We start from the raw sequence: 21,650 nt of genomic DNA, 5'->3' as shown, positions 1-21,650 counted from the left end.
AGCTCTGTAAATCCTCGTGATCATTGAGTCACCTCTCAGATTAAAGAAGAAAAATAGCAAATTAACAAGATTAACTTCTTTTCGTCTGTGTTTGTATTGAGAACAAGGTTGAAGAATAATCATGTTCTTATTGAATATATACAGTAACCCTAAGGTATCAGGCTTCACTGTCTGCCTTTTACTATAAGATAGTAGTTTTCTCTATATAAATTTTTGATTTACATGTTTTTTGTCACTGGCTTCTCTCACTTAGAATGTTTTCATGATTCATCCATGTTATAGCATGTTTCAATAGTTCATTAATATTTATTAGGGAATAGTATTTTATTGTATGGCTAAACCACATTATATTTATCCATTCATCAGATTATAGACATTTGGGTTGTATGTCTTTTAAAGTAGTTGAGAGTATAAAGGAGAGCAAGTGTATGTTTATAGAGTTTGTCATATTAACCTTCTTGTTTACTATTTCTTGTTCTCTTCCTTTATTCCCACAGATTTGATTTACCATCTAGTGTTACTTGTTTACTCCAATACAGCTTTGATCCCACCCATCTCCTTTGTGCTACTCTTGTCAAATACATTACATTTCTATATGTTATAGGCCCCAAAATACAATTACATACATATTGTGTTACATAGTTGCTTTTTACATCAATTAGGACAAAGGTGTAGAAATATGCAAATATACCTTCTTTTATAATAACATAATTACCTTTCCCAGTGCACTTTGTTTTTTCATGTGGATCACTTGTTTTCAGCCTGAGGAACTTCCTTTTTTTTTTTTTTTTTTAAGATTGGCACCTGAGCTAACAACTATTGCCAATCTTCTTTTTTTTTTTTTCTCCTTTTTTAATCCCCAAATCCCCCCAGCACATAGTTGTATATTTTTAGTTGTGGGTCCTTCTAGTTGTGGCATGTGGGACGCCGCCTCAACGTGGCCTGATGAGCAGTGCCATGTCCGTGCCCAGGATCCGAACCAGCAAAATCCTGGGCCACCAAAGTAGAGTGCACGATCTTAACTGCTCAGCCACGGGGCTGGCCCCAAGAACTTCTTTTAGTATTTCTTGTAAAGTGAGTCTGCTATCAACACGTTCTCTGTTTTTGTTTGGGAATGTCTTTATTTTACCTTCACTTTTGAAAGATAGTTTTCCTGGGTATATGATTCTTGGTTGACATTTTTTTCTTTCAGCAGTTTGAATGTGTAATCCCACTGCTTTATGATCTCCATTGTTTGTAATGAAGAGTCAGCTGTTAACGTTATTGGGTTCCTTTGTATGTGATCATTTTTCTCTTGCTGCTTTCAAGATTTTTTCTGTCTTTCAACATTTTTGCTATGATATGTCTGTGTGTGGATCTCTTTATATTCATCCTACTTGGAGTTTTTTGTGTTGCTTGGATGTGTAGATTAATGTTTTTCGTCAGATTTGGGAAGTTTTCAGCTGTTATTTCTTTAAATATTTTTTTCTGCTCCCTTCTCTTCCTCCCTTTATCCCTCTTCCCTGTCTTTCTGGTACTCCCATCACACATATATTAGTCTATTTTTTGGTGTCCTATATTTTTGTGAGCCTCTTTGTTTTTCTTCTCTTTTTCTCTTTGTTCTTCAGATTATTTGTACATAATCTCTTTTGATCTATCTTCAAGTTTAGTTGTTCTTTTCTCTGCCAGCTCAGATCTACTGTTGAGCCCCTCTAGTGACTTTTTAATTTTGGTTATTATACTTTTCAACTCAAATTTCTCTTTGGTTCTTTTAAAATAATTTCTCTCTTTTTAGTGATATTCTCTGTTGGATGAGCCATTGTCAGCATAGCTTCTTTCTTCTTAGGTGTGATTTTGTTTGGTTCTTTGCACATATTTATATTAGGCTGCTTTGAAGTCTTTGTTAAGCCTGAAAACTGGGCTTTGTTTAATGCAGTTTCTGTTGTCTGCTTTTTTTTCTCCTATAAAGGGGTCACACTTTTCCTGCTTCTTTGCATATTTCATATTAATTTTTGAAAACTGGACATTTTTGATAACATTGTAGTAACCCTAGGTACTAGATTCTCCTCCCTTCTGGGATTTGCTCTTATTTTCTTGCTTATTTGTTTAGTGGCTTAGCATATTGTTTCAGTGAAGTCTATTTCTTACACAGTGTGTAGCCTCTGGTATTGCTCCTCGTAGCCTTGGGCATGTGCACAGTTACTCTGAGGTGACAGTGGCTTTAGCAGGGTTTTCTTTGACTTTTTCCCACATCTCTCTTGTTAAGCTGTTTCTATTGATATTCATACCTAACTGTTACTTCCACTAATTGCTGACTGATTGCTTGTTGTTTTTGACAATGCCCTGGGTCACAAATTGCTCCACATTCAGATCCATTCAATTTGGCTCTCTTTGCGGGAATGGTCTTTGAGGCCAGCCTTGAGGCTTGTTCTGACCCCAGGAGAGCTCTTCCTAGCTGTTTCTTTCTCTGGTTCTCTCCTAGATGCTCTCGGATTTAGCTTGTTGCTCTCATTGAGCTACCAGCCTCCTCTTACTTGCTTACCACTGAAATCTTTTGGTTGTCACTGGTGCTCTTAACCTTGAACATCCCCATACTCCATTCCAAATGAACTTAATTCCCTTGGGGAGATCTTTAGAGCTCTCTATTCTTAAGGACTGCTTCTCCCCTGGGTGACACTACTGTGCCACTGCTCAGGAGGTCAGGGTGGGGACATGTCCTCCTTTTCTTGGAATGACACCTCTAAGAATGGGGGCACTGAGAAGAGGTGATAGCCCCTGGTCTTCTCTGATTGCATTTCTTGTCCAAAACCTCTGTCCTGTGAGCTAAATGTGGCAAGGGAAGTCAGGGCCTCAGTGTTCTTGATCTGCTGTGCCTGGAGTAGAACTCTTGCCCTATGAGTGGGTCTAAGTGGAAGAAGGTAGTCCCAGACCTCTCAGCTCCTCCTGCCTGGGATAGACCTTCTGCAACACAGAGCTGGAGGTGATGAGAAATGCTGATAGCCTACTCTTCCCAGAGAGATAGTCTTAGGCTGGGAGCTGGGGAAACAGCAGCCCTGTGTCTTGGCTGTACATGCCTGGGGTAGACCTTTGTTATCCTGAGCTGGAGAGGAAGACTAAGTGAGTTTTGCCTTGAATTCCACAGCCTGTTATTGTTCTTACCAAGATGTAGTAGATTTTCTTGAAGAAATGTTTTCTTTTTTGCTGCATGCCCTTAAGAAAATTTCCATAGAGTTTAAATGGTTTTTTCAAAAATAATTTTCACCAGTTATAGTTATTACACTGGCAAGCAGGTCTGTGGAGATCCTTACTATGCAATTCCAGAACTCATTGTTCTAAACAAGTAGGTTTTGTAGTACTTTTCAATTGTATTGTTTTAGTGAAAGTATTAAATAGGCTTTTATGACTTGATCTGGGATTCTAATGAGATCAAGATTCAATTACAAAATGTATTCTGAGTCATAAATGCACAATATGGAATCCAGTCCTTTTGTAATTAGATATTACAGTGATGAGTGAAATGTCGTAAGTTGGAAAAATCTTTAACTTTGTTTAATAATGCTATACTTTTTTGTTTTAAAATGTATACTTCTTAAAATGAGATGAATAAAACATGATAAAATTGTTTTCAGAATTATGAAAAAAATTAAAAAGTAACTTAAAAAAAACCATAATGTTAATATAATTCATTCTTTCTTTCAGGACATGTGAACGTATATATTTGACACAACCCAGCAGTTCGTAAGTAGTTCAGAGCATGTTATTTTTCACTTTTGGTTTTCTTAAAAGATTTTTTCTGGAATAATCCCAAGAATGTTGATAATGTCAGGATTAGTTTGATTGTTTATAGTGTGCTACTTCATACATTAAGGTCATAGATTTAACCTTCATGCTTATTATTCATCTTATCACAAAGAAAATGGTATGAAATATGTGCCTTTTACTATAAGGGAGAACTAATAAGGTGGAAGTTGATTCAGTGCAACACCATCTCTGGGAAAAATGCAAATTCATTGTCTAAATCTTTATTGAGGGTCCATTATAGGCACTTTATTAACTAAGACGCAGAGCATAATTTTTGTGTTAATTCCAGCAAGCGAGTGAATATGGAAAAATTATCAAGGCATAGTGTTAAATTGGTAAACTAGGGTCACCCAAACCTCTGTTCTGCTGACTGTGTTGATTTTAATTAGAAAACAAAGAGCAGAAAAGTATTAAGTAATTGTAAACCAAGTACATTTGTATACTACTTGTGCATATTTTTCGGTTAGAATTGAGATAGTCAATATTTTCTTTACAGAATGTATACTACTCTTTGGGGCTGAATGTAAATATCTTGGTAAAAACACCAACTGAACTGAGACAAATTGAGTTCATGGATAGATTGTGCATTTAAAATGGACTATATCCTATTGTGTAGTCAACTCAAGTCTAATTAAGAAAGCTACAGTTGGAAAACTGTCAGTATAAAATTTTTTTTCTGCTTTCTGTTTGTTTCTTAGGATATCTACTGAAATAAATTCTCTGTTGGTGCTAAAAGTTTCTTGGATCACATTTTTACTAGCTAAAGGTAAGTCATGATGTTTGTTATGTGCTAGTACTTCAAATGTAATAATTGATACTTCTTTTGGACTAAGCTCAAAACTTTTTATTTAGTTTAATATTAACTCCTCCCTCCCCCGACTCAGTTCTCTCTTGTGGCTTGTGAACTGTTAGCAAGTTCCTGTATTTCTGGTACTGGAAGCAACCTTGGGAATGTCTCATTTCATTCCTGTTTCTAGTATTCTTTCATCCTCTCTTCCTTCCTTTCTCTTTTTAAGAATAATGTTACTGTTTTTATAAAAATAATATATACTCATCATAAAGAATTCAAATAATACAGCAAAATACCAAGAACTATGTAGAAAAATTGCGCAAAACTCACCCAGAAATAATCATCATTAAAATTATGTGATTGTCATTCCAGATATATTTTTGTGCATACATTTTGATAAAAAAAAAGGTGGATGGAGGAGTGAATTCACAAATAGATATAATTTTCTAAAAATAAGATCATATTATAGTGCTGTGTTTAAAATATAAAAATTAATTTTACTTGAATTTTGTAGAAGAAAATAAGAGAAACGGAAGGAATTGCTTAAATTTAGATGTTTTTTCATTTAAGCAGTATTATTTCCTAAAATATTTCTCTAAGATTATGAAAAAATTAAGAGGTTAGAATTTTTTTTTTAACTTTGTGTTTCATTTTAAAGCAATATATTATTAATCTGCATTGAAGAAAAAGAATGTTAGTATTCTCACTCTTCCTGTCACCTCCCCATTCCCCACTTTCAAATTTGCTCATTTTATTGTTATCATTACATTATCAAAGATTATAACATCTACATTCTCTTCTGTAATTATAATTATCACACGTGTTTAGTCTCACTTCTGTATTTAAATGGATTCTAAGCTTATCATCACTCCTGTATCATAACTTCTCCATTTCTGAGTTCTTTATTTTGATTCATCCATAGCTGGCTGGATTTTACCATGAAGGAGTTTTTCAAAAAAGTCTTTTGGTGCCATATTTCCTATGTTTGGCATGTTTATGAGTCATGTCCGTAGTCTTTATACTTGAAGGACAACTTGGCTGTATATCCTATTCTTGTGTTATGTTTGTTTTCCTCAAGATACTGTTTTCTGGCATCGAACATTGCTGTTGAGAAATCTGAAGCTAACCTAATTTTCCCCCCTAGTTTACTTTCTGAATACTTGAAGAATTCTTTTCTTTTTTTTTTAAATAATTTGAAGTTCAGTACCTTAACCAGGATATCTCTTGATTTTTATTATTCTGTGTTAGCTTTTCTTGGAACGCTATATCCCTTTTTAAACTGAAGGTTCTGCACTTCATTTCAGAAAAAACTTAACTTACTACATTTTTGAATATCATTCTATTCAATTAGGTACTATTCTATTCTGTTAAGTTTCAGGAATATTAACCATCTTATGTTGGATTGTTTTTGTCCTCCATATTTACTATCTTATATCATTCTAGTCTTTGGTCCTTTTCTTATGCATTGACTGTTTTTATCTCAAGCCTTTCTTCTGTTTTGAGCTAAACTACGTTTGTAATGGTGTTATTTGGTCCTCAGTGTTTTCTTAGCTTGTCTACCTCCTTATTTTTATATAATTTGTGATTTTTAAGTTCCTAGTGCAGGGGCTCACAGAGCATTTTCTTCTAATAGATTATCTTCCAGATTGGGTTCTCTATCTGATTTTTTCCCCTTCTTATGTTGTGATTTGTTTTTTTTCTTTTTTCTTTTCTGTAATATGTTTGTGTAATTACTGTGCTTTCCTCCCATGTTGCTGGGACTTTATGTGGGCAACCCTGACCTGATGGTCTGTTTTCTCTGATGTGGGGTGTGATGTTCTATTTTGTTCTGGTGTGGGATGTGATGTTATGTTTTCTCTGATGTAGTGTGTGAGTAAACCTCCACTCACTTTTCACTTGATCTGTGACTTACTGTGTTCCTTAAAGAGCTGTAATATGAGAGAAGACTTTCTTATTATACTTAATCAGAGGGTGAGGGAGAAAGTGGAGAATTCATCTGGAGTATGTCTTTGTTCTGAGATTTCTGTTAGAATGAAGTCTAAAACAGAATACTTCTAATGGCACTTATACTCTCTTTCCATAATAGGATTGTGTTGGAATTTAGATTGTTCCCCAATTGAGCATGTACTGGAGTCTCTGTGTTTGTTAGAAAGTTAGCTATAGTTCTTTACTTCCTCCATTTTACTCTTCTCTAATCTGCAATTTCTATTCCCTCCAAGTAAAAAGAGGAAAACTCTCTGAGTCAGTCTCTCTCAAATTTGGTATTGGTATTAGCACTTAGCCAGTACATTTTTTCCTTTCATTTTATTAGATATTGGAGGAGAGAGATTCTTTGATCTGATTTCCCTGTACTACTTTTAACTACAAGTCCTTTTTTTTTTTGCTTTTTTTCTCCCCAAATCTCCCCAGTACATAGTTGTATATTCTAGTTGTGCGTCCTTCTAGCTGTGGCATGTGGGACGTCAACTCAACATGGCCTCATGAACGGTGCCACGTCCGCGCTCAGGATCTGAACCGGCGAAATCCTGGGCCGCCGAAAGGGAGTGCACGAACTTTACCACTCGGCCACGGGGCCGGCCCGTACAAGTCTTTGATATAATTCTTACCTCTATGGTATTTCCTCACAACTTCTAAGTATATTACCAACATATTTTTACACCATACCTATAGATATAGAAAAGCTACCTGATGCACAGTTACCTGTTTTCACACGTGGTTTGTATACGTCAGTATTTGTTGGGATATTAGTGATTTAGCGGTCAGATACCAAGAAGACAGAAAATGAGTCTTTTAAACATAATGCACAACATAGAGCCATAAGCAAATATGTCATAGCTATATTTGATCATGATCTGTACATTTTGTGTAGCTACACTAATTTTTTCCTCAGGTATTTATTATATGCATTTATTTCCTCACAGCTCACTAGTTGTATATTTATTATATTAACTTTTAGAATTTTGTGCTAAATAATTACTTGTAGATGACTTTACAGTTTTATACTAATTTTGTTATTTCTTAATGGCTTTGGTTGTAATATTTTGGAGGGAGGTTAAAATTGAAAATATATGAGGCTTCATAAATAAGTAGAATTAAAGATTAACATATATTTCAAAATTATTTTCAAAAGTATTAAATTCTATAGCTCTTACCAAAACTGAAAGTAGTTTTAAAAAAGCAAAAAACAAAATGAATTTAGATATAGGAACTGAATTATAGTAATACCTCAATGTAAAATTCTCCTGGTAGACTTATACTTCATTTGTAATTTTGTAACTATGTTTTTTTATTTATGTTTTTGTACATTTCAAATCTGAGTTTTTGCCAAAAAAAAAAAAGAAAAACATCTTTAACATGCCTCTGCCTCTAGTGATTGTTGAATAAATGAGTATATGGATATACTCATACCTACAGTTTTCCGTGACTTAAAGATCTCACTCTCTAACTTTACTTTAAATGTGAACGTTTTTTATTTTCAGGGGAAGTATTACAAATGGAAGATGATCTGGTGATCTCATTTCAGTTAATGCTGTGTGTCCTTGACTATTTTATCAAACTCTCACCTCCTGCATTGCTCAAAGAACCATATAGTAAGTATTTTAAATAATTTATGCCCCTCCTACTTCAACATTCATTTGTTTATTGAATGTTTACTAGATCCAAAATATGGTTCTAGAGCCAAGGGGATGATAAAAAATAAATCAGACATGGCCTCTGCCCTCAGGTAGTGTAAGATATTGAAGGAGAGATGAGACAAATAAGTAATGACAGCATATGGTAGAAAGTGGTCTGGGCCAAAATACAGCAAATGCTATGGAAGTTCAGGAGATGAGAAAGTTTTCCCAGCTAGGGAAGCCCAAGGAAGACCATAGAAAAGAGGTAGCATTGAATTGAGTGTTGAAGAATAGTTAGGATTAGAGTGTTGTAGGAAGTCGGGAGAGGGCATTCCCAGTAAAGAGAAAACCAAGAGGCAAGGCACAGATAGAAATGAAATTGCTTGGGAAAGAGTGGCCCGTTCTACAGGAACAGATTAACTAAATTTTTATTATTGGATGCTATAATGATTATGTGACTACTTTTTTCTTTGCATATGAATTGTAATTGATCTGCTTCAGTGGGTAGTGAGAAGTATATTTTATATTTAAATAAAAATAACTTACTAAAATAATTAGCATTAAGCAAAGATAAGGTATATTCCTCTCAGAATGGAATTGCTTCCTTACATGGCATCAAGAGTAGGATTTCAAAATCATTTATTATACTACAGAAAAATGTGAACTTAACTAAGGCTGACCTCATTCCTTGCTCTAAAATGGTGAAATTATTAATAATACTAAAAGTAATAGAGGACAGATCAAAACATGGATGTCTCAAAGTGTTGTTGAAGTAGCTGAAAAGCTGAAGCCTAACTATACAATAACTTCAAGGAAAAATGAAGTCTAGAGCAGAATTTTGAAAATAAGTTGAGCATGCTTTGACAAAAAAAGCAGGTCGTTTAGCAGAAACCACATGCAAAACAGAGGGAGAGAAAAATAGAAAATAATATATTTCAAAATTTTCTGAATTTTAAAAAATTGCCTTTTTATGCCTTTTCCTCACTTTTTCTTGATGTTGTAATTTTAATGAGTTGATGTAGGATGTTACTTTAGGTGGAGAGTCTTTGTTCTTTTGGATAGTTCAAATGTACATTTAATTCTCTAAGTGCTGTGTTGAAAAGAAACCAGTAGGAGGAGTTGAATTGACTGAGTATGGTAAATCTTTAATTAACTTTTTATTGTGGAGAATTTCACGTGAATACAGAAGTAGATAGTAAGCCTCTATGTACTTATCACCTACCTTCAGCATGTAACTTATGGTCATCCTATAGCCCCATCTATTGCCCAATTCCACCAGCTACATTATTGTGAAGCATACCAGTTCATCCTTACACATTTCAGTGTATATCTCAAAAAGATAAAGTCTCTTTTTTTTTTTTTAACTGAGAAAGATTCACCTTGAGCTAACAGCATGGTGGCCGATGAGTGGTGTAGGTCCGCTCCCAGGAACTGAACCCGGGCTGCTGAAGTGGAGCTTGCTTAACTTAACCATTAGGCCATAGGGCCAGCCCAAGATAAAGTCTTTTTAAAAACCATAATGACAGTACCATTACCACACCTAAAAATCAATTAAGAGTGATTCCTTAATGCCACCAAATATCTAGTAAGTGTTCAGATTTTCAGTTGTCTTATAAAGGTAATTTTTAAAGTTTTTTACAGGTTGACTAAATCAGAATCTAAATAAGATGTACACTTTGTAATTGGTTAATATGCTTTTAAAAAGACTTTTTAAAAAGTTCCTCCTCTTTTTCTCTTTTTTTTTTCTTGTAATTTATTTATTAAATAACAAGGTGGTTTGTCCTATTGAGTTTCCCATGGTTTAATTTTTACTGATTGCATCCTGTGGTACAGTTCAACATGTTTCTCTTTCCTCTCAATTTCTTGTAAGTTGTTGGTTGGGCCTAGAGGCAGTTAATACTTTTTATACTTGATCATCTGTAATCTCTTTATAGTAGCTCAATCCATGTTCAGTTTGAATTGGGAATGCTCAAAATAATCCAGGTGATTTTTTTTTAATTGCGGTTTATTATCATGTTGTTTGTATACTTATCTTTTAAAAGCATCATAATTTACTATGATATTTGGTAAGACTTTTAAAATTTACTTATTTATTTTTATTGTATCTAGAAATTGAATCTGTAAATACTTATTATTTTTAAGATTCTTTAAAATAGAAAACAGGGGCTGGCCTGGTGGCGCGGTGGTTAAGTGCGCATGTTCTGCTTCGGCGGCCCGGGGTTTGCCAGTTCGGATCCTGGGTGCGGACATGGCACTGCTTGTCACGCCATGCTGTGGTAGGCGTCCCACATATAAAGTAGAGCAAGATGGGCATGGATGTTAGCTCAGGGCCAGTCTTCCTCAGCAAAAAGAGGAGGATTGGCAGCAGTTACCTCAGGGCTAATCTTCCTCAAAAAAAATTAAAAAATAAAATAAAATAGAAAACATTTTTTCCCCTTGCAGACTAAGTAGGATACACTTAGAATTAGTTTATAAGTTGGCTTTTTCCTTGCCTTCCTCTTATTTGTCTCTGGGGCTTTAAATATTTTAGTTTCTTTTTGGGCTAGTTGGGGGCAGAAGAGAATAGAGATGGCAAAAACTATTTATCAGTACATAACTTATAATAGATATTTAATAAATAAATGAAACTGTTAGCCTTTTAATGAAGCCTAATAAATAAAGGTAGCAGAATGTTACCAAGATTATTTCTGACCTTCTGAGTTATAATTAGAATACTTCATTATTTTATACAGTGGAATGTGCAATTGTTCTTATCTAATTTACCATTTTTACAGAAACAGCTGTAATACCTATTAATGGTTCACCTCGAACACCAAGGCGAGGTCAGAACAGGAGTGCACGGATAGCAAAACAACTAGAAAATGATACAAGAATTATTGAAGTTCTCTGTAAAGAACATGAATGTAATATAGATGAGGTAATTTAACTTCATAATTTCTTTAAAATAGTTAAAGTAGATTTAGATGTAAGTTCTTCCTAACAGTATATACTTTTTTTGTGATGAGCTTGCTTTTTGTAATTAGTGCCAACTCTTTTATAGTAGCAAAATATTTAGAAAAAACTTAATTTTCATATTCAGTTACTTTGATTTTAAAGAGAGTAGCTCCCTCACTTTGGAATCACTGAAATGTACATTATTAAGGCAGTAAGTAGTTTTCAAATGTATTTGTTCTTTGATTCCTCTGTGATTATGATACCCCTAATGTTTTAAAATATCCTTCTAAGAAAACGCTAGTGTTTTGGTTTAGCAATAAATGATACCAACATTAAATTTCTGTTCAGCCTTCTGTAATTACTCTCTTTCTAAATACTACACCAGATGTTAATGGCTGGTAGAGAATACACATGAACTACCCAGGAGTTGCTTATCTTGTTCATAGAATCTGGAATGTTGGAATTGGAAGGAATCTTACAAATAATCTACTCAGTTTCCTTTTAGTCATGAGTAAACAAGCTTCTAGAGACTGATAGCTAATTACTAACAGAGTCTAGACTTTGAGACATCTGCTACTGGTACCATGCTGTTTCTCTCATACGTTGTTGTAATGTCCATAATTCACTACCACCAAACAACTGTGTGAAATGTCACATCTTTGAAAGTTCTCTGTCAGCTCTGAGAAGGAATGGGGGTCTAGATCTCAAAATCTAGTTTAAGAAGTTTTGAAATGATTTATCAAGATATCTGGGTTTTAGCACTGTGGCTTTTGTTAATTTCAACAAAATATAGTTACAGACATATAGGTACAGGTGTATTAACTTTATACATATGTATTTACTTTTTCACTTTTCTAGAATCACAAATTGTCTTTGCTAATAGGCTGACAAATGTAGTTGAAATACTTTTTGTTACTCTAGTCTGTTGCTTAGTCCCTCAAGATAACGAATGGGAATAAATGCAGTTTTCTAATTCCTGGTTGTTAATTCTCTGGATTTCAGAACTACTTACAAAATTTCATTTATAAAATCAAGAATAAATCATCTTTTTACTTTTCATTTTAAATAACTTTTTTATAATTTAGAATTTTTATGGTAGTGATTTTTAAAGTATAGATGATTAAAAGCTTTGGTAGTAATTGACGTTAATTAGTTAAGTGACACTTGATTATTTACCTATAGCATTAATGATTGTATAACTTCGGTTAGTTATACATATGGTTATATAATTATTGGTTAGTCATACTAACTGATTAATTAGAATTACCTACCTTATAAATATTCTAGTTAAGTGCAAGTTAATTAGAAAACAAAACTAATAAGTATTACAGGGGGTTAATTCTTACAACTTATTTATGAAGTTTGAAGATAGGAACTCAAATGATTTCCGCCTTAATAAATGTAGACTCCAAGTTCGGAAAAGGAAGTTAACTGAAGAAAAGTAAGTTGTTTAAAATTTCATAACACATTGCCTGTATAGAATAGCCAGAAATATAACTTCAAGTTTTCTGAGTATGATCTTTATCATCCATGTTAAATGTGAGGTGCTCTTGCATGAAACTGGGTAATTCCACAAAACATTTTCATTTGGTTTTTATTTGAATTATTGGGTATTGTTTTTGTGTGTGAAATTTTCTTATAAAAACAGATTATTTTCCTAAATGTATGCTAAAATAATTGACTTGATATTCCTTAGGCTAGGTACAGATGATGTGTGTGAAGTGGCCCAAAAATATGCTTTGGGGAGAAATCAGAGACAGTGTGGAGAAGTGAAAGGAGTTGTGGCTTTGATAAGAGACAGATTTGGTTTTAATTACACTTTGCCACTTCCTAGCTGTGTAACTTTGGTCAATTTACTTAATTTTTTGAGCCTCCCATCTTTTCATCATTTGTTAAGTGTAAACTATTAAAGTTTATTTCAATGGGTTTTCTCCTTATAAGTCCCATTTCTTTAATAATTCCCCATTCCACCTCTATTTTAGGACCTGAAGTCTGCCTCCATAAATTAAAAAGTAAATGATTTAATTAATTATAAATAAATATCACACTTGGTTGAATGTAAGTCATTGATCAAACTGTCAGTTAACACTTTCATTCTAGTGTTAATAGTGACAGAGATTAGTTTTTTTTTAATTGTAATGATCACATTATAACTTTATCTCTTTCAGGTGAAAAATGTTTATTTCAAAAATTTTATACCTTTTATGAATTCTCTTGGAATTGTAGCTTCTAATGGACTTCCAGAGGTAATCTGAAATTTAAGAGAGTAAACTTAATAAAAAGTTAATGTGTTTTGGGACTTTCGGGAGAGAAAATAGTTGTCTAAATTTCTTAAGATCATTCTACTGTATTTTAAATATTTTTTGCTGAAGGAAAGGAATCTAAGTAGAATTGTGGTGAACCAATTTTATGTAGTAACAAAAGAACCTTTTGAATATATACTCAAATGTATAAATAAGCAACATTTTGTAATTTGCACTAGAAATTGATTTATGCTGAAATTTTTCAAAAATCAAAGTGTAGGCTTTTTAATTCTAAATGCCGTTAAATATTTAAATGTAACTAAAGATGCACAATCAGATTTGATTTAATTTGCTTTGCTATGCTTCCTTAAGCATAAGATCCCTGATTAATGCCATCAACATTATTGGCATTACTGTATTGTGGAGCATCTCTTTGAGTAGTTTTAAAAACTATTTATTGAAAATAAATTCAGTTGAAATGACTGTGATTATATTGCAGAAATGTTTTATCTTAATGGTGTGCCATCCATCTATCTGTTTCTTTTCACATTTTGCCTCAAATATCTTGCTCTTCATTGAGAACAGAACAAGTGAGAACTTTATGTAGTAAGTGAAATTTGTGGAGAAAAGGATGCTTAGATAAATGAAGAAAAAGTACTCAGTGATAAATCAATGTTTTAGAAGCACCTGGTATTAGTCACCAAGACTAAAAGACGTGAAATAAGATAGCTAGACTGCTGATTCTCTGACCTGAATTGGTAGCTAGTCCTTGAATTAATTAACTTACTCATTTGACAGTTATTTATTGAGTGCCTAATATGTGCCAGGCCTTGCACTAGATATCATCAATACAGAAATTTAACTCACAGTCACTGTCATTAAGGTGCTAGTGAAAGAGACAGACAAAGAAATAGAACATTACGGGAGTCTACAAGAGTCTGACAGAAGTGTGCACAGGGTGTTGTGATATCTCAGGGGGTCGCCTAATCCAAACTGGGTAGATCGCTTTTGTGGCAAATTATCCAGAGGTGATGTGAATTCTGAGCTGAGTAGGCTTTATGAGAGGTGGCATTTCCAGGACTTGGAAATTATAGATTCAAAGGCACAGTGATATGTGATAATGTGGTTTGTTCAGTGAACTCCAACTAATCTTTAAGATTGGGATGTAGGGAGGAGAGTGGTAGGATATGGTATACAGAGGCAAGAAGGGACCGAATGGTGTCTTACTGAGTCTTGCTACCAACGTATGTACCAAAAAATATGCTGTTCACAACTCTAAAGAATCTTAGACACTCATACTAGTTTTTCTTCGCTTAGAAAGGATTACAGTTTTAATAGAAATCTTAAGAGAAACTTTATGTTTTCCCCAGTATTTTGCATATAGCGTTAATGGCTGCCAATCAATAAATGATTAGTAATTAGTGGTTCACTAAGAGAAGGCAAGAACAAACATGAATGACTGTTCTGCCTAAAAAATTTATGCAAACAAACACAAAGTTTACATTTAACTGGTTTCTTCCTACCACTCCTGTTAGAAAGCAATTTTAGTTCTCTGATTGGAAACACTTCAGCTTTAAAAGTCACAGTAGAAGCTATGCCAAATAGTTGTCTTTTGGGCATTGGTTTTTAAATTATGATTATAAAATTATGAATCAGAACTGATAAAAGAATTGCAGATTTTAGCAATTAAAAAGTGTAGGGGCTGGCCTGGTTGCGCAGCGGTTAAACGTTCGCTCATTCCACTTCAGTGGCCCAGGGTTCGCCAGTTCAGATCCTGGTTTCGGACATGGCACAGCTTGTCAAGCCAGGCTGTGGTAGGCATCCCACATAGAAAGTAGAGGAAGATGGGCACGGATGTTAGCTCAGGGCCAGTCTTCCTCAGCAAAAAGAAGAGGATTGGCAGCAGATGTTAGCTCAGGGCTAATCTTCCTCAAAAAAAAAAAAAGATAAATAGAAATAAAAAAAATAAAAAAGTGTCTAAGATTTGGAATAAATCATGCAGGTGTGTTAATTGGGATAATTAATTGAGCTAAGACTCTTGCCCAAGATACTTAACTGAAGGGAGTTGGACTGAAGCAAAGGATTTAGAAAAGGTAGGCAGAATATATAATCCAAGAGGATTTGTTCAATGTTTGAAAAATACTTTTATGTTAAGTGTAGTAAAAGATTAAAAGTGATGGGAAATTTGGAGGATTGTGGAAATCAAATGCTTATACTACCTACTTTTATCTGTAGTTCCATCTCAGTACTGTTTTGTGGCATTGGTGATCCTTCTCTAAATAACGTTCTAATGAATGGGGTGCATGCATAAAATAGACTTGAAATTTGCAAATTTTCTTTACTTCACTTTTAGATACACCTTGCTTACATTGCATGTAAACTCATGTATATTGTAATATTAAGCGTATATTGTACAAAAATTCTTTAAATCTGTATTTCTCTGTACTGAGAGATACAATGACATGAAAAGGATAATTATCAGTATTTTTTTTTGAGGTGGAAAGTCTCTCTAAACAATATGAAGAAATTTACCTTAAAAACAAAGATCTAGATGCAAGATTATTTCTGGATCATGATGAAACTCTTCAGGCTGATCCTGCAGACAGGTATTAAACAGGGTATATTTTTATTTCTTAATATGCTTTTGCTATAGATCGATTTTGATATAGATAGGTTAAATAGGTTTTTATTTAACTTAGTGACCTTTGAATACCATTTATAATAAATTATTTCAAATGCCTATACATAAAGTTAATAATAAGATAAAATTCTAAGCATATAATTTATTAACAGAGCTTTTTTTTAAATAAGCTACAATGCCTTTACATGGATTGTAAATCTCTTCTACTTTTCATTAAAATTAGTGGAAAAATATCCTTTGGGGGCTGGCTCCGTGGCCGAGTGGTTAAGTTCATGTACTCCACTTCGGGGGCCAGGGTTTCACGTGTTCAGATCCTGGGCGCGGACGTGACACCACTCATCAGGTCACGTTGAGGCGGCATCCCACATGCCACAACTAGAAGGACCCACAACTAAAATATACAACTATGTACTAGGGGGATTTGGGGAGAAAAAGCAGGAAAAAAAAAGATTGCCAACAGTTGTTAGCTCAGGTGCCTATCTTAAAAAAAAAAATCCTTTGTATCAACTACCTGAATATTAGTTTGGCTCCTAGTATGCACAGGCTTGTGTTGATTTTTATTTTTATTTAAGTAATTTCTTTCCAGCCAAGTTAAAACGAGAATAAATCTTTTATTTCTTTCATGTTTTTTGGAATGTAGTTGAGTTTTCACTTTATCTCACTAAATCTGTTTCCTCATCTGTAAAATACAAGCATTTACGCTAAGAGTCACATGTATACTCAGTATACTTTGTACTATAAACACATGTAGATAGACGAAAGCAGTTTGTAAATAGTAGAGTCATAGAAAAATGCTAGCTCCTTAGTCCCTAATTCAATTTATGGGTTTCACTATATTTTCATACATCTAGGATAGGATGAGTTTCTACATATAAGAAAGCATATCACCTGAGTCAGGAAAGTGAAAAGTAAAGATGTTGAAGAGTCATTTGAATATATGTCTCTTTTTTTTCTTTTTAACTGAAACAAAAAACTGTTCACCCATTTCTTCCACCCCCTGCCCCTGGCAAGCACCAGTCTGTTCTCTGTATCTATGAGTAGTTTGGTGGTTTGTTTTTTTTGTTTTTTTGTTTTTTACCTTCCCTGTATAAGAGAAATCATAAGAGAAGTCTTTCTGTGTCTGACTTTTTTCACTTGGGGTCCATACATGGTGTTGCAAATGGCAAGATTTCATTCTTTTTTTTGTGGCTGAATAATATTGTATACATACTACAATGTTTTGAATCCATTCACCCATCAATAGACGCTTAGGTTGTTTTCCTGTCTTGGCTGTTGTAAATAATGCTGCAGTGAACATGGTGGGTGCATATATCTTTTCAAGTTAGTGTTTTCATTTTCTTCTGATAAATACTCAGAAGTGAAATTGCAGGATCATAGGGTGGCTCCATTTTTTTTTTTTTAATTTTTATTTTTTTCGGATGTACATCATTTTTCAAATTCTGTATACATTACATCATGTTCACCACCCGAACACTAATTATAGTGCATCCCCTCACATGTGACCCTAATCACCCCTTTTGCCCTCCCCCCTTCCCCAATGGTAACCACCAGTCCAATTTCCAATGCTATGTGATTTTTTTTTTTTGTCGTTTTCATCTTCTACTTATGAGTGAGATCATATGGTATTTGACTTTCTCCCTCTGACTTATTTCACTCAGCATTATACCCTCAAGGTCCATCCATGTTGTCACAAATGGCCGGATTTCATCATTTCTTATGGCTGAGTAGTAGTCCATCGTGTATAAATACCACATCTTCTGTATCCATTCGTCCCTTGATGGGCACCTAGGTTGCTTCCAAGTCTTGGCTAATTGTGTATAATGCCGCAGTGAACATAGGGGTGCAAGTATCTTTATGCCTTTGTGTTTTCAAGTTCTTTGGATAAATACCCAGCAGTGGAATAGCTGGATCATATGGTAGATCTATCCTTAATTTTCTGAGGATACTCCAAACTGCTTTCCATAGTGGCTGCACCAGTTTGCACTGCCACCAGCAGTGAACAAGGGTTCCCTTCTCTCCACACCCTCTCCAACATTTGTTGTTTCCTGTCTTGTTAATTATAGCCATTCTGAACGGAGTGAGGTGATACCTCATTGTAGTTTTGATTTGCATTTCCCTGATAGCTAATGATCTTGAGCATCTTTTCATATGCCTGTTGGCCATCTGTATATCTTCTTTGGAGAAATCTCTGTTCAGATCTTTTGCCCATTTTCTAATTGGATTGTTGGTTTTTTTGTTGTTCAGCTGTATGAGTTCTTTGTATATTTTGGATATTAACCCCTTATCTGATACGTGGTGTGCAAATATCTTCTCCCAATTGTTAGGTTGTCTTTTCGTTTTGTTGATGGTTTCCTGTGCTGTGCAGAAGCTTTTTAGTTTGATCTAGTCCCATTTGTTCATTTTTTCTTTTGTTTCCCTTGCCCGGTCAGACATGGGACTTGAAAATATGCTGCTCAGACCAATGTCATAGAGCGTACTGCCTATGTTTTCTTCTAGAAGTTTCATGGTTTCGGGTCTTACATTCAAGTCTTTAATCCATTTTGAGTTGATTTTTGTGCATGGTGTAAGGGAATGGTCTACTTTCATTCTTTTGCATGTGGCTGTCCAGTTCTCCCAACACCATTTATTGAAGAGACTCTCCTTTCTCCATCGTATGCTCTTGGCTCCCTTGTTGAATATTAGCTGTCCATACACGTGTGGGTTTACTTCTGGGCTCTCAATTTTGTTCCATTGATCTGTGTGTCTGTTTTTGTGCCAGTACCATGCTGTTTTGGTTATTATGGCTTTGTAGTATAATTTGAAATCGGGGAGTGTGATACCTCCAGCTTTGTTCTTTTTTCTCAGGAATCCTTTGGCTATTTGGGGTCTTTTGTTGTTCCGTATAAATTTTAGGATTCTTTGTTCTATTTCTGTAAAAAATGTTCTTGGAACTTTGATAGGGATTGCATTGAATCTGTAGATTGCTTTAGGAAGTATGGACATTTTAACAATGTTAATTCTTCCAATCCAAGAGCACGGAGTATCTTTCCATTTCTTTGTGTCGTCTTCGATTTCTTTCAACAATGTCTTATAGTTTTCAGTGTACAGGTCTTTCACCTCTTTTGTTAAGTATATTCCTAGGTATTTTATTCTTTTTGTTGCAATTGTATTCTTAATTTCTCTTTCTGCTACTTCATTGTTAGTGTATAGAAACACAACCAATTTTTGTACATTGATTTTGTATCCCGCAACTTGACTGTAATCCTTTATTATTTCTAAAAGTTTTTTAGTGGACTCTTTAGGGTTTTCTAGATATAAAATCATGTCGTCTGCAAAGAGTGATAGTTTCACTTCTTCTTTTCCAATGTGGATCCCTTTTGTTTCTTTTTCTTGCCTGATTGCTCTGGCTGGGACTTCCAATACTATGTTAAATAAGAGTGGTGGCAGTGGGCATCCTTGTCTGGTTCCTGTTCTTAGAGGGATAGCTTTCAGTTTTTCTCCATTGAGAATGATATTTGCTGTGGGTTTGTCATATATGGCCTTTACTATATTGAGGTATTTTCCTTCTATACCCATTTTATTTAGAGTTTTTATCATAAATGGATGCTGTATCTTGTCAAATGCTTTCTCTGCATCTATTGAGATGATCATGTGATTTTTATTCTTCATTTTGTTAATGTGGTGTATCACGTTGATAGATTTGCGGATGTTGAACCATCCCTGCATCCCCAGAATGAAACCTACTTGATCATGATGTATGATCTTTTTAATGTATTGTTGTATTCGATTTGCTAGTATTTTGTTGAGGATTTTTGCATCGATGTTCATCAGTGATATTGGCCTGTAATTTCCTTTTTTTGTGTTGTCCTTGTCTGGTTTTGGTATCAGGATAATGTTTGCTTCGTAGAAGGATTTAGGAAGCCTCCCCTCCTCTTCAATTTTTTGGAAGAGTTTGAGAAGGATGGGTATTAGGTCTTCTTTGAATGTTTGGTAGAAGTCACCAGGGAAGCCATCTGGTCCTGGACTTTTATTTTTTGGGAGGTTTTTAATTGCTGTTTCGATCTCCTTACTGGTAATTGGTCTATTCAAATTTTCTACATCTTCTTGGTCCAGTTTTGGAAGGTTGTATGTTTCTAAGAATTTATCCATTTCCTTTAGATTATCCATTTTGTTGGCGTATAGCTTTTCATAGTATTCTCTTATTGTCTTTTGTGTTTCTGAGGTGTCCGTTGTAATCTCTCCTCTTTCATTTCTGATTTTGAGCCTTCTCTCTTTTTTCCTTGGTGAGTCTAGCTAAGGGTTTGTCAATTTTGTTTATCTTTTTGAAGAACCAGCTCTTGGTTTCATTAATTTTTTCTATTGTTTTTTTAGTCTCTATTTCATTTATTTCTGCTCTGATTTTTATTATTTCCTTCCTTCTGCTGATTTTGGGCTTTGTTTGTTGTTCTTTTTCCAGTACCTTTAGGTGCACTTTTAGATTGTCTATTTGGGATTTTTCTTCTTTGTTGAGGTAGGCCTGAATTGCTATAAACTTCCCTCGTAGAACCGCTTTTGCTGTATCCCACAGATTTTGGCATGTCGTGTTTTCGTTTTCATTTGTCTCCAGGAATTTTTTAATTTCTTCTTTGATTTCTTCATTGACCCAATCCTTGTTCAGTAGCATTTTGTTCAATCTCCACGTCTTTATGGCTTTTCTGGTGTTCTTTCTGTAGTTGATTTCCAGTTTCATACCTTTGTGGTCAGAAAAGATGCATGGTATTATTTCGATCTTCTTAAATTTATTGAGACTTGTTTTGTGGCCTAATATGTGATCAATCCTGGAGAATGTTCCATGGGCATTTGAAAAGAATGTGTATTCTGTGGTTTTTGGATGGAATGTTCTGTATATATCTACTAAGTCCATCTGGTCTAATGTGTCCTTTAAGGCGAGTGTTTCTTTATTGATCTTCTATTTGGATGATCTATCCATTGGTGTAAGTGGAGTGTTAAAGTCTCCTACTGTTATTGTGTTACTGTCTATTTCTCCTCTTATGTCTGTTAATAATTGCTTTATATATTTAGGTGCTCCTATGTTGGGTGCGTAGATATTTACAAGTGTTATATTTTCTTGTTGGATTGTTCCCTTCATCATTATGTAGTGCCTGTCTTTGTCTCTTACTACAGTTTTTGATTTAAAGTCTATTTTGTCTGATATAAGTATTGCTACCCCCGCTTTCTTTTCTTTGCCATTTGCATGGAATATCTTTTTCCATCCTTTCACTTTCAGTTTGTGAGTGTCTGTAGGTCTGAAGTGTGTCTCTTGTATGCAGCATATACATGGATCTTGTTTTTTTATCCAATTGGCCACCCTGTGGCATTTGATTGGAGCATTTAGTCCATTGACATTTAAAGTAGCTATTGATAAATATGTATTTATTGCCATTTTGTCACTTTTTCTTTTTTTGGGGTGTTTTAGTAGTTCTTCTCAGTTCCTTTCTTTTTCTCTTGCTCTCTTCCCTTGTGGTTTGATGGCTATCTTTAGTAATATGTTTGATTTCTTTTGTCTTACTTTTTTTTCCTGCTTGTTATAGGTTTCTGGTTTGTGGTTACCATGATGATCCTATTTAATATACTATGCATATAACAGTCTATTGACCTCTTTCTAAAAGCTCTACTTTTTCACTCCCCTC

The 21,650-nt window shown here is 34.3% G+C and overlaps 1 protein-coding gene across 5 annotated transcripts in view; it reads left to right on the top strand.

Annotated features, from left to right (window-relative positions):
* Positions 1-21,650, top strand: part of RB1 (RB transcriptional corepressor 1) — a 155,265-nt gene that overhangs the window by 38,361 nt on the left and 95,254 nt on the right. For 3 of the 5 annotated variants that reach the window (XM_023621589.2, XM_023621588.2, XM_070239712.1), the window contains exons 5-10: positions 3,679-3,717; positions 4,479-4,546; positions 8,050-8,160; positions 10,959-11,101; positions 13,287-13,364; positions 15,858-15,967. In XM_023621589.2, the coding sequence (XP_023477357.1) occupies positions 3,679-3,717; positions 4,479-4,546; positions 8,050-8,160; positions 10,959-11,101; positions 13,287-13,364; positions 15,858-15,967 (549 nt within the window). The remainder of the gene's footprint in view (positions 1-3,678; positions 3,718-4,478; positions 4,547-8,049; positions 8,161-10,958; positions 11,102-13,286; positions 13,365-15,857; positions 15,968-21,650) is intronic. The other 2 variants (XM_070239710.1, XM_070239709.1) reach the window with 1 other exon arrangement.

This window comes from Equus caballus, chromosome 17 (assembly GCF_041296265.1).
Source record: "Equus caballus isolate H_3958 breed thoroughbred chromosome 17, TB-T2T, whole genome shotgun sequence".
NCBI classification, from domain to species: Eukaryota; Metazoa; Chordata; class Mammalia; order Perissodactyla; family Equidae; genus Equus; species Equus caballus.
The sequence above is the reverse complement of the archived record's forward strand: the minus strand, read 5'-3'. Positions and strand labels throughout refer to the sequence as shown.